The 21,474-nt window shown below is 46.1% G+C and overlaps 1 protein-coding gene across 8 annotated transcripts in view; it reads left to right on the top strand.

The window, feature by feature from the left end:
- DOCK9 (dedicator of cytokinesis 9) overlaps nt 1-18,946 on the top strand; it is a 1,069,784-nt gene extending 1,050,838 nt beyond the window's left edge. For all 8 annotated transcript variants that reach the window (XM_085622123.1, XM_085622117.1, XM_085622120.1 and 5 more), the window contains one exon: nt 17,600-18,946. In XM_085622123.1, coding sequence (XP_085478249.1) covers nt 17,600-17,722 — 123 coding nt within the window. In that variant the 3' untranslated portion in view covers nt 17,723-18,946. The remainder of the gene's footprint in view (nt 1-17,599) is intronic.
- Nucleotides 18,947-21,474: the final 2,528 nt, after the last annotated feature.

The following is a 21,474-nucleotide window of genomic DNA, read 5'->3' as shown; positions in this document are numbered from 1 at the left end:
CCTGGCTTGTTGGTCAAAAAAACTTTAATATACCTTTGAGCTGGTATTATTAAAATATGGGGAAGGAGGTGTATTGCCTCAATGAGCTGTGCTTCCTATGTCAGTCAACATGTTTCGAAGCCCTCTCCTGGCTTCTTCTTCAGGACCAAAAGGATCCCTTCTACACTCACTTATCAACGTGGTGCGTGATTCTCTAATCTTTATTGCGAAATGTGTCCGTGCAAATAAATATATGGTGCATGTGAATTATCACTGCACTTAAACGATACCTAAATAGGTATCTGTTATCGTTATCTGGAAGAAAAATGGCATAATATTAAAATGCAAGACAATTACATCATCCATCGTGACACATAGTGACCTGAAAAAGAAGTGTAATGTGTGACCATATACTCCTTATCGTTATTAATAGTGAAGATTGATGGTGATGTGTCCCGCTGTTATTGGAGGAAAAAATGACATTTACAAAGACAAACGCACATAGAACATAAAGCACACACTCTATATCAAAGGACTCGGTCTACTTAGTCCAAAGAGTATTGCTACATCTGATCGATACCACACGTATTTAGAGTGTATATAAGGGAAAAGTATATCCAGGTAGTAGAGATGTCAACCTACTTGTTTTTAAATGCAAAAATGCCCCATGAGCCTGTAACGGGTGGGAGGGGTGCCTGTAGTTGCAACCTAGGAAAAACGAGTAGGCAATTAATTTTAAAGTAATCGTTTTTCCTTCAGACCCACTCGACTGCATGACTGATCCCCGACTATGCCGTACTCACTGCTCCTGGGATACTGCCCCGCCATGTCAGGCCTCCCCGCGGCTCCGCTGAACAATGGAGTTCGTTCGGGGAGGTTCTTAAGTATGGCTCTTAATTGTTGTTCCTGCTCTAAGATAAGGGCGAGAGGAGTCGCACCTGTATCTCGCCGGAAAATAACTTAGATATACCTAGGTACCTGTATGCTAGAGCGCCAACCACGGGTGTCTCCCGGAAGTGATACCGGTAATGCGAGGTGGACGTTGCGCTCGTCTGTATTGCAGCGCCAGGCCCTGATGTTAGTCTGATCGCCGCAGAAGAGTTTATCTATGATTACACCCGGAAGTGGTATTAACAAGGAACGTTTTAGGCTGAGACTAGACTGCCAACCTCTTTCCTGTATCGTTCCGAGATCCAGGATGTTGGGTGTAATTCATTGTGGGCTGTATGCGGTCCTGTAAATTAAAGTTTGGGGCACATTGATTTGGCCTCCTCAGGGTGTGAATAAACAAGTTTGTGACATGAAAAATACATATGATGATTTCTCTTTCGCATAATGACCGCCACTGAATCCACGTATCCTATAAGCCACCTCTCTCTATCAGTTACCATTTGGATTGATAAAGTACTGATTGTGTGTATTAAAACAAGACCCTGGTGTACAGGGACAGTCACTGACATTGGGGGTTATTCATATGAATCGTACGTGCATTTATTAATGCCGGGGATACCATACGGTCCACAACCCAGCTACTGTGTTTACTACGAGCCAAGTGATCAGGTTGGTATCAGGGGCTCTATTTCAGGAGTGATGGTTATGTATATGTACATCCAATGAGTTTCTTTACGTAAACCAGTTCCATGGTATTTCATCATTGAGCCCATCAATGTGCGTTCCCAGACGGAATACCCACCGCTGTTCTTTTTCAAACAGGCCATTCTCGCCATCCAGTTGTTCAATCACGGTCCACCTCAAATCTCCCACCCAGTGATTGTTGGTCAGGTAGTGGGTCGACATCTTCGTTGTGCTCCTCCTGCAACGAATGTTGCGAATCTTGATGGGTCTGGTGGTCATCCTATGTATTCCAGGCCACATGGGCAGGTGATCATGTATACAACATCCCTGCTGTTGCAATTTGTAAAACCTCTTTGTTCCCACTCATTACCATTTCTGAATGTTATATGCCTGCTCCTGCAGGTCAGGTGGCATGTGCTACAGTTGCCACACGGATGATGTCCCTGTACTGGTGGTAATAGTAGGCCCGTTGGTCTTGTTCCTGGAGATTTCCTTGGTCTAGTGTGGACGAGCATGTCCTTCAAATTTCTTCCTCTCCTGTGGGCGAACATGGGTTTAGGGATGTTCAGTTGGCAGCTGTTGAGGAGTCTCCAGTGCTTGTTGACAATCTTCGTGATCTGGTTCGAATGTGTGTTAAATGAGGTAACACAGATAGGTCTTTCTTCTTGTTCAACGGTAACTCTGTTTCCAGCTGGGACTCCCTGTTGTTGTTTCTTGCCCTCTTCATAGACTTGTCAATGGCTTTTTTGGGGTAATTCTGTTTCAAAAGTTTAGTTTGCAGGACAGATACCTGACTCCTGAAATTCTGTAGTTCCGGAGGCGGAGGAATTGTCCGTAGGGAAGGTTCTCCCTGAGATGGCGAGGATGAAAGCTATTATATCGGAGTAAGCAGTTCTTTGCTGTCGCTTTGAAATGTGACGTAGTTTTCAGCGTCCCTTCATCTGGATATATGTTGAGGTCCAGAAACACCAAGTTGTCTCGTGAGGTGGTTATTAGTGAATTTTAGAAAATTGTTCTGCTGATTTAGCCATGCCATGAAGGCTTCCATAGATGGAATATCCCCTTCCCAAATCATTAGTATATGATCAATATACCGTTTCCAAGTTCTTATATGGTGGTAGAAGGGGTCGCTGGTATTCAAGATTTTCTTAAAATTCACGAGTACCACCTCACGAGGCAACTTGGTGTTTCTGGACCTCAACATATATCCAGATGAAGGGATGCTGAAAACTACACATTTCAAAGCGTCAGCAAAGAACTGCTCACTCCTATATCGTAGCTTTCATCCTCGCCATCTCAGGGAGAACCTTCCCTGTGGACAATTCCTCCGCCTCCGGAGGAATTGCACGGAACTACAGGATTTCAGGAGTCAGGCATCTGACCTGCAAACTAAACTTTTGAAACGGAATTACCCCAAAAAAGTCATCGACAAGGCTATGAAGAGGGCAAGAAACAACAACAGGTAGTCCCTGCTGTAGGACAGAGTTACCGTTGAACAAGAAGAAAGACCTATCTGTGTTACCTCATTTAACACACATTCTAACCAGATCACGAAGATTGTCAACAAGCACTGGAGACTCATCAACAGCTGCCAACTGAACATCCCTAAACCCATGTTCTCCCACAGGAGAGGAAAACATTTGAAGGACATGCTCGTCCACACTAGAACAAGGAAATCTCCACCAACAAGACCAACGGGCCTACTATTACCACCAGTACAGGGACATCACCCGTGTGGTAACTGTAGCACATTCCACCTGACCTGCAGGAGCAAGCATATAACATTCAGAAATGGTAATAAGTGGGAAGAAAGAGGTTTTACAAATTGCAATAGCAGCAAAGTTGTTTATATGATCACCTGCCCATGTGGCCTGTAATACTTAGGAATGACCACCAGACCCATCAAGGTTTGCATTGGGGAACATAGGAGCAACATTTGTTGCGGGAGGAGCACAACCAAATGTCGACCCACTACCTGAACAACAATCACGGGGTGGGAAATTTGAGGTGGACCGCGATTGAACAACTGGATGGCAAGACTGGCCTGTTTGAAAAAGAACAGCGGTGGGTATTCCGTCTGGGGATGCACATCGATGGGCTCAATGATGAAATACCATGGAACCAGTTTACGTAAAGAAACTCCTTGGATGTACCTATAGATAACCATCACTCCTGAAATAGAGCCCCTGATACCAACCTGATCACTTGGCTCGTAATAAACACAGTAGCTGGGTTGTAGACCAGATGGTATCCCCGGCATTAATAAATGCACGTACGATTCATATGAATAACCCCCAATGTCAGTGTCTGTCCCTGTACACCAGGGTCTTGTTTTAATACACACAATCTGTGCTTTATAAATCCAAATGGTAACTGATAGAGAGAGGGGGCTTATAGGATACGTGGATTCAGTGGCGGTCATTATGCGAGAGAGAAATCATTGTATGTATTTTTCATGTCACAAACTTGTTTATTCACACCCTGAGGAGGCCAAATCAATGTGCCCCAAACTTTAATTTACAGGACAGCATACAGCCCACAATGAATTACACCAAACATCCTGGATCTTGTAATGATACAGGAAGGAGGTTGGCAGTCTAGTTTCAGCCTAAAACCTTCCCTGTTAATACCACTTCCGGGTGTAATCATAGATGAACTCTTCTGCGGCGATCAGCCGAACATCAGGGCCTGGCACTGCAATACAGACGAGCGCAACGTCCACCTCGCATTACCGGTATCACTTCCGGGAGACACCCGTGGTTGGCGCTCTAGCATACAGGTACCTAGGTATTTCTAGGTTCTTTTCCGGCGAGATACAAGTGCAACTCCTCTCGCCCTTATCTTAGAGCAGGAACAACAATTAAGAGCCATACTTAAGAACCTCCCCGAACGAACTCCATTGTTCAGCGGAGCTGCGGGGAGGCCAGGCACGGTGGGGCAGTGTCCCAGGAGCAGTGAGCACGGCATAGCCGGGGATCAGTCATGCAGTCGAGTGGGTCTGAAGGCAAAACGATTCCTTCAAAATGAATTGCCTACTCGTTTTTCCTAGGTTGCAACTACAGGCACCCCTCCCACCCGTTACAGGCTCATGGAGCATTTTTTGCATTTAAAATCAAGTAGGTTGACATCTCTGCTACATGGATATACTTTTCCCAGATATATACTCTTAATACGTGTGGTATCGATCAGATGTAGTAATACTCTTTGGACTAAGTAGACCGAGTCCTTTGATATAGAGTATGTACTTTATGTTCTATGTGTGTATGTCTTTGTAAATGTCATTTTTTCCTCCAATAACAGCGGGACGCATCACCATCAATCTTCACTGTGATTAACGATAAGGAGTATATGGTCACACATTACACTTCTTTTTCAGGTCACTATGTGTCACGATGGATGATGTCATTGTCCTGCATTTTAATATTATGCTGTTTTTCTTCCAGATAACAATGACAGATACCTATTTAGGTATCGTATAAGTGCAGTGATAATTCACATGCACCATATATTTATTTGCACTAACACATTTCGCAATAAAGATTAGAGAATCACGCACCACGTTGATAAGTGAGTATGGAAGGGATCCTTTTGGTCCTGAAGAAGAAGCCAGGGAGGGCTTCGAAACATGTTGACTGACATAGGAGTCACAGCTCATTGAGGCAATACACCTCCTTCCCCATATTTGAATAATACCAGCTCAAAGGTATATTAAAGTTTTTTTTACCAACAAGCCAGGTATTTTTCAACCTCACCTTTCCATTCACTCCTGACCCTTCCACTCAAACTCCTACACGACACCTAGTTGTCTCACAACAACAGTGCTCCCGCGTAACCGTAGGTCGTAGCACGCCCGTCCCGTAGAGGGGCGGGAAGACCCCTATGATGAAGTATGACACCAAGGGCCCTTTTGGTGTGTGAGGGGTATTTAAACAAACTGTGTGTTTTTACCACCACTGTAGGAAACATACCTAATCTGGGAGGACATGGCTTTTGAATCTATCTGAGGGTGGATCTTTGTGTTTAGTACCTATACACTGCTCATCTTCTGCAGTAGGTATACCTGCATTCCCATATCTCGATGAGTGGCTGCTCATGGTAGGCTTACTGTATTCCATCACAGATAACGGCCGGGCTCTTGATCTCCTCGTGGTTCTCCGTCAACAAGCAGAAGTCCCATTTCATGCCAATGCAGAGAATTCCTTTTAAAAGGAGTATCCTGGACACTTTAGTGTTCAAGGCTTTTACTCCGTGCAGTGAGTCTGGAACATTCAGAATATGATCCCATTGGTTCGTTCTGAATGTTTGGTTTCAGTGATGATGTTTCGGAGGCCCCTTGGACTCCTCGCATCATCCACCTTTCGCGCCCCTTACGCCAGATGGCACATGCAGGCCCTGCGTTGGAAACTATGTTTTATGTTTAAATTTGTTTATTAATATTAATATACTGCATTCCAATCTTTATAGTTCCAAGCAACAACATGATGTGCACATCTGGTGTCAACATTCGGCCATAGATAGCATGCAGTATATAAAACAAAAACAAAAAGGAACCCAAATCCCCCTCCCAATTCCTGACCCACCACCCCCAGGTACCTAACCCTAGTGTATTGCTGATCTGCGGGCTCCTGTGCACTGTTTCGTGTATTGTAAAAATCGATTGGACCGTAGGGTCAGTTAATCTGAAAATACATAAATATCTGGGACAGGTCAATTCAGTGAACTCCTGAGACGGTAAGCCTATAAATGGACTCCACACCTCCCTGAACGTGTCTATTTGCTGTTTTTGAGTGGCTGAGAGTTTCTCCATCCCCAGAATGTGCCATAGTCAATAAATCTACTGCCGGTGCGTCGGGATCTTACTTGTTCCCCAGAGCGCCAAAATCAATTGGTGCCCCACCCCCAATGCTAATGCTATGTTCTTACCATGTCAAGATTTTAAGTGGTATGTGAGGGGATTAGGGAGGCCCAGTATTACGAACAAGGAGAAAATGAGAAACTAGGTGTCACAGTATGTATCAATATCTGTCAATATTTCCTCCCAGAAGCCCATCAGGCAAGGGCATTCCCACAGCATGTGAACCAATGTCCCCAACCCCTCGCAACCTCACCAGCATCTATCATCCCTATCCGGGTTCCCTTTCTTTAACCTTTCTGGGGTAAGATACCAGTAAGTGACGATTTTCATTGCCGTTTCCATGCTAACTGCGCTTGTGGAGGTATGCCGAGCTCTATAAAATATGTCTCGCCACTCCTTCAGGGAAAGGGCCCTTCCCAGTTCCCGCTCCCATAATACTGAGAGGGCGTCTTTGTCTCCTGTTCCTCCCCTCCCAAGTTTCTATACAACTCCGAAGTCAGGCTTTTGTCTGATTGTTTCAAAAGGAGCCACTTCTCAAAGCCCGTGAGATGACACTGTGCTATCTCCCTCACATTTGGCTGCAGCACCCTGTGCCTTATCTGTCTATATCTATATCCTTCGCTCTCAGGGATCCTATAATCGGAACGTATGGTTCGAGGCATATGAGCTGCAGATTGTACACTTAGCATAGATCGCCATCTGGTGTTGGGCCCGGATGTTTGCTGTTTGTTTTTCTTCTTGGACAGTCTTTGGAAGTCACGAGTTTGGTGACTCCTCCTTCGGTCCGTACTGCGCATGGGCTTCGGCTCCATCCTCAGATTGTTTTTTTCCGCCATCGGGCTCGGATGTGATACTTCGTGCTCCGGCTTCGAACTTCTACGGTTCCAGCCTCGACGGAAAATCCTCGTTTCTTCGAGTTTCTTCATCATCATCTTCATCTCTCGAAGCGGCACTTTTCTCCATCCCGTACATCGGCACCGGCCTTCGGGCCCTCCTCGACTCCGGTCCCGGCCGATGGAAAGGACTCCGTTCAAAAAGTGCCCAAAATGTGGGTCTTAATTTCCCCACACCGACCTCCATCAGGTGTGTAATCTTTGCCTCTCTCCAGAACACGAGGCCAGAGACTGCCCCGCCTGTAAGTCTTTTCGATCGAAGAAAACCATCCGGGATCGAAAAGCTCGACGCACCCTGGCGCACTCATCGTCTGCAGCTCCACCGGACATCTTCGGAGACGGCGCCGAAGCTTTGGGGCAAACACACACCGAGCAGGAAGAAGACGTCGTCAGCGCTTCCGAGGCCGACGACTCCGACGTGGAGGACATCACACCGGCGCAGCGGGCCGTGAGTACTGTGCCCCCTCCCACCCCCGCGCCCAAAACCAAAGAGACTCAGGTTACTCCCTCGCCTGCCGGCCTGGGCAAAACCAAGACCAAAGCTTCGATCACCCCACCTTCGGGCCCGGTGTCGAAGCCTCCAAAGTCTCACGGCAGCTCGGGATCGAGCCAGCCGACGCCCGGTGCCGAAAAACAGCATCCGGCACCGAAGAAAGCAATATCCAGCTCGACTCCGAAGCCACCGGTGCCGAAGCCTGGACTCTCGGTGCCGACCAAACACAAACACAAATCTGTCGGCACCGACGCTCCGGCGCCGAAAACTCCTTCGACGCCGAAAAAACCGGAGGCCCCAAAAAAGCATGGCACACACAAACCATCGAAGTCCTCGGTTCCGAAATCACCGGTGCCGAAGGACGACTCGACGCCATTGGCTCTGTTTACACCAGACCCTTTACAAAAGACTCTGTCCAAAGATCCAAAGACTGGACTATTGACTTTAATTATCAAGAAAAGACGCCTTGATACTCCGGCTCCTCCTCCACCACCCAAACGGAAGGACTCTGCTACTTCTCCCCTCAGAGTGCCCTCCCCACTACCACCTCCCCTACCTCCTCCACCTCCTCCACCCCCTCCCCCTCCCAGGTCTCCGCCACCTTTACCTCACTACTCTCCGGCCCCGTCCCCAGATCCGGACGACGGGGACCCGGACAATTATCCGGCGGACGCCCCAATGGATCCCACTCCACCAGGGACCCCAGACCCGTGGGAGGATTACAATAACCCTGATGTACCCGATATTCCTCAGGACAACCTATACCCATCCAGGCCGTCTCCTCCAGAGGACTCCTTAGGGTTCCATCATTTAGTGCAGAGAGCAGCACACTACCATGGGGTGGACATGCACACTGAACCAGTGGAAGACGACTTCTTACTGGATACATTCGACATACAGGACAAATCCACCTCTATCTTACCCATGCTTAAGGGTGTCACCAAGCATGCCGCAGAGGTGTTCAAAGACCCTGTCAGGGCCAGGGTACTAAACCCTAGAATAGAGAAAAAGTATAAGGCGGCACCCACAGACCCTGCATACATTAAGGGCCCTGCTCCCTTAGATTCCCTAGTTGTCTCTACAGCTAGAAAGCGGGCTAACTCCCAGTCCTCAGGAGAAGCCCCACCGCCAGACAAGGAATCCAAACTCCTAGACGCGTCTGGCAAGCGCACCGCCTCTCAAGCTGCAAACATGTGGCGCATTGCAAACACACAAGCGCTACTTGCGCGCTATGACAGAGCACACTACGACGAACTTGAGGCTCTTATGCAGCACCTCCCCGACAAACACAAGCGTAGGGCTCATGAGCTAATACAGGAGGGTAAACTCATTACAAACACCTCCATTAAGTGTGCCCTCGATGCAGCCGACACTGCTTCTAGAGCCATAAATACCAGTGTCCTGCTTCGTCGCCATGCCTGGCTCAGGATCTCAGGGTTTAAGCCTGAAGTCCAGGCGTCCATACTCAATCACCCCTTTGACCAACAAACTCTCTTTGGGCCCAAGGTAGACGAAGCGTTGGAAAAGATGAAAAAGGACACAGACACAGCAAAGTCTATGGGGGCACTCCAAACACAAGCGTCTAAACGTTCCTTTCGACGCTCCTCCTTTCGTGGCACAGGCAGAGGCTTCTCCACCGATAGCACCTCTACCTCCTACAAATCCCCTCCTCAAAATACCTTTTTAAAGGGCAACCAAAGGGGTTGTTACAGAGGCAACAACAATAAGGGCAGGGGCAAAACTAACAACACCCGTTCTGCCACCCCACCCACACAATGACTTCCCTCCGCTCCCCCCAGACCATTCCACTCCGGTCGGGGGCAGACTACAAATCTTTATCCACGCATGGGAGTCCATAACATCGGACAAATGGGTGACCCAAATCATTCGGTCAGGGTACTGTCTCGAGCTAACATCTACCCCGCCCAATATCCCACCAAGGCACCGTCCAATGTCTCAAGAACATTCCACACTGCTCAAACAGGAGGTACTCTCCCTCCTCCAAAAACACGCTATAGAGCAGGTCCCCATCAATCAGCAAAATCTAGGGGTTTACTCCCTATATTTCCTAATACCAAAGAAAGACGGGACCCTCAGGCCCATTCTGGACCTCCGGCCTCTAAATGCCTACATACATTCAGACCATTTCCATATGGTCACCCTACAACAAGTCCTCCCGCTCCTCTGTCAGGGAGATTTTCTCACAACCTTGGATCTGAAAGACGCATACTTTCACATTCCAATACACCCCTCTCACAGGAAATACCTCAGGTTCGTGGTGGACGGGCAACATTACCAATTCACGGTTCTCCCCTTCGGGGTCACCACCGCACCACGGGTGTTTACCAAATGCCTAGCGGTAGTAGCAGCACACCTCAGACGTCAACACATTCACGTCTTCCCTTACTTAGACGACTGGCTGATAAAAGCCGCGTCTTACCACCAATGCGTGCAGCATACAAACAGCACCATCCAACTGCTCCACCAGCTAGGCTTCACGGTGAACTACCAAAAGTCCCACCTCATACCATCTCACACAAAGCAATATCTCGGGGCCACTATAGACACCTCCAAAGGTATTGCCTATCCAAACACAGCCAGAATCACAAGCATTCAAGCCTTACGCAAAACATTCCTTCCCCAACACTCTCTTCCAGCAAGAGTGTTCATGAAGCTCATAGGAATGATGGCGTCTTGCATCTTTATAGTGCCCCATGCAAGACTACACATGCGTCCACTTCAAGAGTGCCTAGCACAACAGTGGAACCAGGCCCAGGGTCAGCTGACGGATCTGGTGTTGGTGGACGGCCGCACACATCACTCTCTGCAGTGGTGGAACACCACAAACCTTTCCAAAGGGCGGCCGTTCCTGGACCCGGTTCCTCAGGTGATTCTAACAGCGGACGCATCGCTCTCCGGCTGGGGAGCGCACCTACTACACCTCACAATGCAAGGTCTATGGACGCCACAGCAAAAATTGCTCCACATCAACCATCTGGAGCTCTTGGCGATCTTTCTAGCCCTAAAATCTTTCCAAAAACAGATTTCTGGCAAAGCAGTCCTCATTCGCACAGACAACATGACTGCAATGTATTATATCCAAAAACAGGGGGGGACACACTCTCCCCAGCTCTCCCGCTTAGCCCAGAGCATATGGAGATGGGCAATTCCCCAAAACATCTTTCTCCTGGCACAACACGTTCCAGGCGTACAAAACACCATGGCAGATCTGCTCAGCAGACAAACGCAACAACTACACGAATGGGAACTGCATCCGCAAGTTCTTCAGCCATTCTTCCAACAGTGGGGGCATCCTCAGATAGACCTCTTCGCCACCCACGAAAACAAAAAATGCCCAAGCTTCGCCGCCAGATACCCACACCCATTGTCCAAGGGCAATGCGATATGGATGAACTGGTCAGGCAGATTTGCATACGCCTTTCCACCTCTCCCACTAATTCCATTAGTGGTCAGGAAGCTACAACAGCACTCCCTCACACTCATTCTGGTAGCTCCGACGTGGGCCAGGCAGCCGTGGTACACCACGCTACTACAACTATCAGTGGTACCACATCAAAAACTGCACCTATCCCCATGCCTCCTAACCCAGAACCATGGAGAAATCAGGCACCCGGACCCAGCTCAGCTCCACCTGGCGATCTGGCTCCTGAAATCCTAGAATTCGGATACCTTAACCTTCCCCCTGATTGCATGAACATCATCATGGAAGCCAGACGTCCTACCACTAGAGCATGTTATGCCGCAAAGTGGAAAAGATTTGTTATTTACTGCCGTAACAATACAATCAACCCTTTAGATGCATCCATACAGCACATCATATGCTATCTGCTCCATCTTCACAGGTGTAACCTGGCATATTCATCCATACGCCTACACCTAGCAGCGATCGCTGCTTATCTACAAAACAGACAGCATTTATCTCTCTTCAGAGTGCCCGCTATTAAAGCCTTCATGGAAGGCCTTAAACGAGTAATTCCTCCCAGGGCACCACCTTCCCCTGTATGGAATCTAAATTTAGTTCTTACACGACTAATGGGTCCGCCCTTCGAACCAATGCATAAATGCGAGCTACAGTTTCTCACCTGGAAAACAGCTTTTCTCGTAGCTATCACTTCCCTTAGAAGGGTTGGTGAAATACAAGCGTTCACTATACAGGAACCCTTCATACAAATACATCACAGCAAGGTCATACTTCGCACAAATCCGAAGTTCCTGCCCAAGGTCATTTCCCCCTTCCATCTCAATCAATCGGTGGAATTACCTGTCTTCTTCTCGCAACCTCAATCTGTTGCAGAAAGAGCCTTACACACACTCGATGTAAAAAGGGCCTTGCTATACTACATACAAAGAACGCAACCCTTCAGGAAGACTAAACAATTGTTCGTCTCCTTCTCTCCACCACATAAAGGCAACCCCATTTCTAAATCAGGGATAGCTAGGTGGATTGTAAAATGCATACAGATTTGCTACCAAAAGGCTAAAAGAACATTATCTGTTCCGCCTAAAGCCCATTCTACAAGAAAGTTAGGGGCTTCTATGGCCTTTCTAGGGAATATACCCTTAGATGACATCTGCAAAGCAGCCACATGGTCTACACCGCACACCTTCACAAAACATTACTGTGTAGATGTGCATTCCAAGCAGCAAGCTAGAGTGGGCCAGGCTGTACTAAAGACACTATTTCAAACTACTGCAACGGATACCGGTGGTCGCCGCTAGGGTTGGGTACTGCTATATAATCTATGCTAAGTGTACAATCTGCAGCTCATATGCCTCGAACGGAATATGCTACTTACCAGTATGCATCTGTTCTTGGCATGTAGAGCTGCAGAGTTGTACACGCCCACCCGCCTCCCCGGCTACCTGTATCCGTTCCAGTACATCTTATTTAGATACTACACACATGGGTTTCTCACTGTGATTACCAAGCTCCATCATTTCCCTGTTGGCGAAAAACAATCTGAGGATGGAGCCGAAGCCCATGCGCAGTACGGACCGAAGGAGGAGTCACCAAACTCGTGACTTCCAAAGACTGTCCAAGAAGAAAAACAAACTGCAAACATCCGGGCCCAACACCAGATGGCGATCTATGCTAAGTGTATAACTCTGCAGCTCTACATGCCAAGAACAGATGCATACTGGTAAGTAGCATATTCCTTTTAATGGGCCCAACACAGAAGTTGCCTCTCTTACGTTGTCCAGATCAAGCATGAAATGGCTCATGACCTCATGTGGTGGCACAAACACCATCCTGACTTGCAGCAGGACCTTCTCCACCTAGACTTCACACTTGTGCCAAACGTGTAACTGCTGGGGGAACAGTGTCATGTGGGGGAGGTGGAAATCATAGGCCTCTGGTGTGTAGCTAAAAGTAGGATCCACATCAACCGTTTGGAGCTGTGGTTCATCCGATTGGTCCTGAAAGACTTGCAGTCAACCATGTTTCCATGGGAAGGCTCATACAGGTACTAACAGTCAACAAGACTGCCGTGTGGTAGGGTGGGCTCCTAGATCCTGTGCCAGCAGTCTCTGCATCTCTAGAAGTGGCTGACCAGCAGAGTATCTTTCTGCTGGTCACCGCCTAGCAGGGTCCCTGAACACAAGGGCAGATGTGCTCAGCAGGCATTGGCTGGAAGACCAAAAGTTGGTGTCTCCATCACAAGATGGTACAGGACAGTAGTAGAGCATACCCTGGCTGAAACTATTTGCCACTGTTGAGAATAAACAGTGTCAAAGCTTCTGCACACTGGAGTTCTCTCTACAAAAGGTCACTGGGAGATTTATTCCAACTGCTATGGGACACAGGTCACCTGTACGTGTTCCTTCCACTTGCTTGGGTTCTGAGGAAAGTCGGGAAAAACAGGCCCGATTCACTCTAACATCCCCGGACTTTGCCCAGGAGAGTATGGAGCTCCTGAACATTTACCCTCCAATCCAGCTACCCTTTCGGGAGGGCCTCCTGGCCTAGCACAACGTTTGTGGCCTGGTGTGGGTTTGTCATCTAGACATTCTGTAGTCCACACTGTCTGATTTTTTGTTGTTTGTTTTGTTGTTCGCCCAGCATGACCTTGCAGTTGGCACAGTTAGGGTATTGTCTGCAATTCAGCTTTTTTTATGTTTGCCTCATCAACCTTCCCTCAAATGTGATTCGTGTTCTGGAGGTCTTAATGCATATGTTCCCTCCAAGACCATTTGTCAATCTTCATTGGGACCTAAATCTGATGTTCCTTATGTGCACACCATTCCAGTCTATGCATAGTTGCTACTTCTGGCATCTGATGATCAAGACAATCTTTATATCCCTATCACTGCGTGCTGCATGACTAAACTACAGATACTCTCAATGCAACCTTCCTTCAGCACTTACTTCCCAGACAAATTGATGCTGTAGACTCAGGTTGCCTTCTTGCCATAGGTGGTATCACCCTTCCATAACAGTTAATCGATCCACTTGGTGACATTTTCACTCCTTCCCATCCTTTGAAAGCAGAGGAGAGGATCTACCGGTTTGACCCAAAGAGAACTTGGCATTTCTAGACAGACTGTATGAAAGGCCATTGTGTAGTTGACAAGCTCTTTGTGGGGTTCACCAGGACATGGAAAGGGAATGCTGTGGAAAAGAGGACTCTATATCCAGGTGGATAATCCTTGGCAGATAAATCTGCTACACTGGCAAAGAAGGCCTGCAGATTAATTCCACCAGGGCCAAGTTGCTACACTAGTGTTGGCAAGGGGAAGGGAGTACTAAATCTGGATATCGGCCAAGCTGTAACACCGATGTGTCACATTCACAAAACGCTACTGTCTTGACAGCCATATCCATTGGGAGACCCATTTGTTAATCAGTCCTGCTTAACATCCTAATTTGAATTTACTCCAGAGACACTACATTTTAGGGAGGTGGGAGGTAGTGCTGTTACATCTATTCTGTGAGGAATCTTTGGTTACAAGCATCCATCAGAAGAATCAAGTTGCTTATCCGTGGTACCACTCTTACTGGTGCACACTCAACTGTAGATCCTCGCTGCGCTCCCACCTCCCCATTCCTTAAAGTACACTCCTGAACATCTTAAACTGGTCCCAAGTTGGACTTTGGCATGCTGTCACTTGTAATTTGTTTGAAGTGCTCCTCGTGTATGAGGGCGCAGGGGAAAGGTTAATAAATTGATATCCGTGCTCAGGGATGGTATCTGATTGAGACATCTAGCCGCAGATTCCTTAACTTTGAATTCTCCCCAAGCACCAATGGGGATCTGGAAATTGTATAGCATACCTCTGCGCGCGTGCGGATGGCGTCATACGGCTCCGCAGTGACATCGTCCCCTCCAGCACACGGACATCAGTTTCTTCTCAGAAACTTTCCGTGCCAGAATGGAGAGCCACTATAGAAACTGGCTGTGGAAACAGGGTGCCAAAAAATCTAAAATCTTATAAACATCATCAAAAAATTAAACATCAAATAGTATGAAAACACCAGACATGGATTTTAGAGAAAATCCGCCAAAACATCAACTTAATTCAGGGCTACATGAACCTCTGCACCCTGGTGAATAACCCCCATATGAGTGAAGAGACCATACCCTCTATGCACCATACATCACTGGTCATGAAAAGCATGGCAATAGTCCAACAGGATCTAGAACAATAACACTAAGCTGTGTGTTAATTCACGCCACCACCTGATATATTGACAGTACCAGTGCCAAGGTATGACGTAACCAAGCAGTCTTTCATAGAAAGAACAAATAAATTAATACTGCTCACTGGTGAGTCACCCGGAAAGCAAGAGAAAACACATACACCTATTCTGCAAACTATACATATTCAGAAATGGAAGGTATTGCAGCCTCTAAACAAAAGCAAAGTGTCCCGGCTAAGCAGCTCGTTTAACTTCAACATAGATTGAGATAGTGATCACTGGTACATAACCCAGTACTGAAAGGGTATAACCCTTACCTCAAGAATTATTTTCAGAGCGGGAAGGATGGGCATGGCATTAAGAAATCTGCGGCTAAACTGTGTCTCTACCAGATCTAGCATTACCTAAGGAAACTTTTACATCTGATAGCCGCAGATTCCTGAACTTTAAATTAAATACCATAGCTATATCCCACTGAAGGAGGGTCTGCGGTGTAATCCTATGAAAGTTCTCTAAGAGAATTAACCGGTCAAATTAACGACCGGCCAAGTGTACATAGGAATAGCAGAACAAGGGCTTGGTTCTTAAAAGAATCCATGATCACTGTTATAGGACATACAAATTAAAACAACCTTACCGGTCCGAGAGAATCGGCTCTTGAAGGGGAGGGCAGGGGGGGGTCCCCTGAAGAATCATCCTTTAGAGGACAGACATGAACCCCTGTCCCTCAAACGGAAAAGAACGTTCAGTGACCTAAAATGGGTCAACAGCATTACAACAGTCCTATAATCTGCATTGTTCATGACAACATTAACTATATAAGACCTGTCCTGATAAAATCCCAAAAGGGTACTTTCAGAACTCATTTCCCCAAGGGAAAGATGAACGACAATACCTTGTTGTTATAAATAATTTTACCTATACAAAAGAATATCCATAGTGATCCTACGCACAGATTGCATAACACCTTGCCACTAGTGCTCAAAGGTGCTGCTGAAAGATTTCCGGATCCAGACTGGCGCCTGGTGAGAATTCAAAGTTCAGGAATCTGCGGCTAGACTGTGTCGCTACCAGATATAGCATTACCTAAGGTAAGTAACTTTTATGTTTATTAGCAGCTCCCTCCTGTCACTTCAGAGGTGGTATCAAGCCTTATTGCACCACCTTCCGGCGCGATGGACCATTGGTGAATAAAACCCTCCGGATCCTGTCTTGTGCTTGTGAATATTCTAATGGCAAGAAATCTGCTGTTAGAGTATTCACCAAAAAGGATGTTATCATCGGATGGTGAGCTACTTTGCCTCCGGATGCCAGATCCTTCTGGACACAACACAGGCTCATTTGTAAATATGCAAAATGGCATCACTCATCTCTCTGACATGTCATGCACTGAATGGCTGGCTAGTAGGCTATCCCAATTCAAAATGACACTGTCACAAAGTTAATGGCTGAAGGGGCTGACCTGTGCCCCATTCACTGTGTGAAGTTCTCTTGGCTGGTCCAACTTGTGAATGACACTACAACTGAGTAATTGCTGAAGGAGGCTGACCCAAAGCCCTTTATATGTTAAAAATTATAACATTTATTACTTTTCTTTATTAAATACGTTTAGCAGACCTCTAAAGCTGTGAAGCCTACATAAAAAACCATGATGCTTTGGACAGTGCATTTAGAGTCTCATAGTGTGAGCTTTACTGTCATGCCTAAGAGCAGCCCTATACCACACCAAAGACAAATGTTGGTACTGGGATGAGTTTGCACGATTACCTGTAGGCTGCAAATACAAACAACGCTGATGTGCCTCTTCTGTTATTAACAAGTCCTAATAACATTATTTTATTTCTTTTTTTCCCCCCTATCTTTCATGCAAACCTAAGATGGGATGGTAAAGTCTTTATTTATTTAGTTTTTTTGTATTGGAATTTTCAACTTGGTTTTTAATAAACTCATAAAATCCTTATTAATGCGCAGTTATTTAAGCCGTTTTGACGATAAAAAAATAATTGACTAGTAAGTTACATTTCAGAGTGAGGATTAATTTTTGATATGAAGCATGAATTTAATTGTACACACTCATTGTCTCTTAAAATGCCCTCACTGAATTCTGAGTTGGATAATCATTGGTTCTCATGTTTTTTTCCAAGATTGCCTTTGGCGAAGAAAAAATCAGTGTTATGCCGAACTCTCTTCACATTTTCAACGCCATAAGCGGAACTCCAACAAGCACAACCGTCCACGGGATCTCAAACTCCTCTTCGGTCGCTTGATTTATTTTCAAAATGAAAGCCTGTTTGAGTTATGTACGTGGTTTTGCTCAAAAAGACTCAGGAACGTTTCCAAAGTTAAGCATTTTGGGCATGTGCAAATCGCTGCGACCTACACCACTAAGGCCGAGGAACAAGGAGGTTTACGGCAGTGGCGCGATCAGGTGTCAGCGTACGTTGTTCACACGTCGGCGTATGTTCACACCAGGCCTCATCAAAAGATGCCTGTCCATCATTTTTTGGGGGGGGATTTTTGGTGGCAATATTGTCTTTGTCTTGACAGAGGTGTCTATTCTAAGAGTATGCTCGTTACAGATTTATCATTCACTTAGTGACTGAAAAAATGGCACATTAAATATAGGAACATGTCGTGGAATGTAGGTGTATAGCACTAATGTAACACTGAGCGTAAGGCGGTGTTTACTCCGTTTCTGGATCCGACCAGTCGGGCCAGAAATATTCACAAGGCTCTGTTTACCCGCGGCACATTGAGGCGGACTGACCGTGCAAGAACTCTTGCTTTGTCATTGTTGTGCCTAGTTTGAGATGTTAAAAGATTTTATTTTTTATGACCAAGCAATCTCTAGTTTTTCTACCAGTGAATAAGAAGGTGGAGTATGTTGTTCTTTTTATTTTTTTTATTTTGTCCGTATTTAAAATGTGATTTAGCTTAAAGCTGTTTAACAGCCTGTATTAATGAACATAGTTACACAAAATCTTACACACGTCGAATTGAAATGTACATATTGTTTATTGATACAGTCCATACACTATGTACATACTTGTATTACATTTCTATAATTTTTTTAATATTCATACCAGTTTTTGGGCCTCAGTTCTATATTTTAATTGTGATGCGTTTGTGTGCATTCCTATTTTCAGCTATGTATTTTAAGTTGCAATCTGTTGTTGTATATAAATGAGTGCAATATGAAGATGTAAACAGTCTTTGCTATGTTAAGTTTATACACTGTTCAAACAAAATCATCCCATTTTGCCAAAGCGATGGAGTATGTTCTTGGTTGGTAATCCTAATTTCTGTGGTAACTGGTGATGTAATGTAAAGCTTTGACCACGCTATTGTTCTTTTAAAACTTTAATTTAGTGATTTTTATATTTGAAAGAGGGAATAACGGTTTTTATTTTATTTAACTGGAAACACTGACCTGCTGTAAGTATACATTCTGTATTACATATGTATTAAAATAAATTGCTAATTTCTGCAAAGGGTTGTATAGTATATGTTTTGGGTTCTGTTTTTCTAGGGTCCAGGAAGCTTGAGTGTTACAGTTTGACAACTGGACTCGCTTTCTATTGAATGTACGTTCGCAACAGAAGCTGGACCACTGAACTCCAATTGTTCTTAATTTTTCTCAACTCCAAAGACTACTTAGTTAAAACTCCTCAATCTCACCCTTCAGTTGCCCATAACGGTACCTTGTCTGTCCAGGCAGTCCTTATCCAGGATCAAAGTATCTGAGTTTTTGAACGGGGCAGTATAACCTTCAAGTTTCATGGTAGAGCTACTGCCCTTACTCTTGTGTATTCCTCTAAATTGTATGATGCTTTCAATAATAGTTCAAGTTTTTGTCGATATCAAACAAGGTTGCACACACATTTGCTGTGTTAGGGTGAAAGTTCATCTATTGATATTGTTTTTTTCTTAACTCGCATTGAGGAAGTCTAGCTTTTTGATTTATAGGAATATTAGTCTACATCTGTTTTGTTTGTTCAGCCATGTTGTTACCAGAGTACAAACAACACTTGTTTCTGGAACTGAAAATTATTTACTAAAAGAGACGCGTAGACGAGGGGATCAAGAGGTACTTGCTTGTTGATCCAGCATAGTATTTCCTTAAAGTGACCAAAACGTGGACAGTCACGGCAGATACTCAATACTTACAGGCATCATATATGGCGAATCACTCACACTTGGCAGTATATATACCTCTCCTCGGTTAGGACAGACCTTTGTAGACCTTGTGATACATTTGTGTTGGGACCAGCCCAGGGGATTGTCAGTGATCGGAGGAGACTGGAACGATGTGATAAATCTCCAGATTGATAGATGGGGCACTCAGGGCAGAGTAGCAGAAGAAGGCAGGTCCAGGCTAAGCTCACTGACATCTTAGGGCTGGTGGATGCATGGAGAACATATCCTCCTACCGGCAATGGTTACACATACTACTCCATGGTCCATGGCTCACTAGCTCGACTTGATTATTTGCTGGTTCCCAATACACCCATTCACAGGGTGTCTAACATTGACATTTTGGCCAGAAGCTTATCTAATCATTCTCTGATGGCTCTCAGACTTCACGTGGGTCCCAAAAGGCCTTTATTTCGCTGGCACCTCTCGCTGTGGCATCTGCGGAGTCCTGCATACAGAGCACATATTACTCATTCCATTGGAGAGTTCTTTACCCTTAATACTGACATGGCGGCTTCTGCGGCTATACTATGGGAGGACTTTAGGCCAATGGTTGAGGGATAGATATCAGCTAATGCGCAGGGGAGCTTAGCCGTAGAGCTCAGGCCCTCGTAGACCTTGCAGTGCAGATGCGGGCGCTTGAGGCACGTGGTCATCAAACTGATGACAGCACTGCTCTGCTCCAGTTAGGACTTGCACAACAACAGTACCAACAGTTACTACTAGAGGACACTAAGCAGGCCTGGCGGGCAGCGCAGAGTTGAATATATCAATTGGGAGACAAATTGTGTTGGATGCTGCATTAGCTGTGTCAGGCCACCCACTACATTGCCTCTATACCTGTAATCCGTGATGCGCAGGGGCAGTTGCTGTCGGGCCCACACAAGGTGGCTCAGAGTTTTGCTGCTTACTTAAGAGAGATGAATACCCAGAGGGGGACATTGACTCTAGACCAAATTGTTGAATTTGTGGATGCCCTACCTCTTCGGTCCCTTTCAGGCACTGCCCAGGCTCAACTGGAGGAGGTGATTACAGAGGAGGAACTCTCCTTGGCTCTGGCGGTGCTGCAAACTGGAAAAGCTCAGAGTCCCAGTGGATTCCAGTGTGAATGTTTTAAGGCATTTATGCCTCACCTGGGTAAGCACCTCTTGGGAGTGATCCACTCTGCACTTGAGGGAGCATCACTCCCACAGGACTGGCGTCATGCGAAACTTGCAGTCTTCCCTAAGCTGGGCTGCCCACCGGAGGAACACTCTTAATATCGCCTGACTTCCCTCCTAAATTTGGAGGTGGAACTCCTTGCCAAAACATTGGCCAATAGGCTAATGAGACCTTGTTCATCCTGACCAGGTGGGCTTCATGCCAAACTGGGTCACACACCATAACATTAGTCGAGTCTATAACGCCTTAGCTCTTGTGGATCGCCTGGGGAGGTTGGCGGTGGTACTTCTTGCGGACATGGACAAGGCGTTCAACTTCGTCAACTGGAATTACCAATTCGTCCTTCTCTGGAGACTGACTCCAGGTCCCAGATTCCTTTCCTATGTCCAGCTGGTATATACTAACTTGGCGCCTGTAAGAATTGCAGATGTATTATCTGACCCATTTAGATCCACAGGGGTACGAGGCAGCAGTGTTCACTCTCCCCATTATTATTCGCACTCGCCATGAAGCCAATGGCCGTATGGGTCAGGATGGATGCCTAAGTGAGGGGCTTTGAGTGGAACGCAGAGTTATCAGATAGTATTGCCCTCTATGCGGACAATGTCCTGTACTTCGTTATAGACTTGGTGACCTCAGGACCACACATCTTACAAATCATTCA

The sequence above is a fragment of the Triturus cristatus genome, chromosome 8 (genome assembly GCF_964204655.1).
Source record: "Triturus cristatus chromosome 8, aTriCri1.1, whole genome shotgun sequence".
Classification (NCBI taxonomy): Eukaryota; Metazoa; Chordata; class Amphibia; order Caudata; family Salamandridae; genus Triturus; species Triturus cristatus.
Note: the sequence above shows the minus strand (reverse complement) of the source record. Positions and strands in the feature narration are given on the sequence as shown.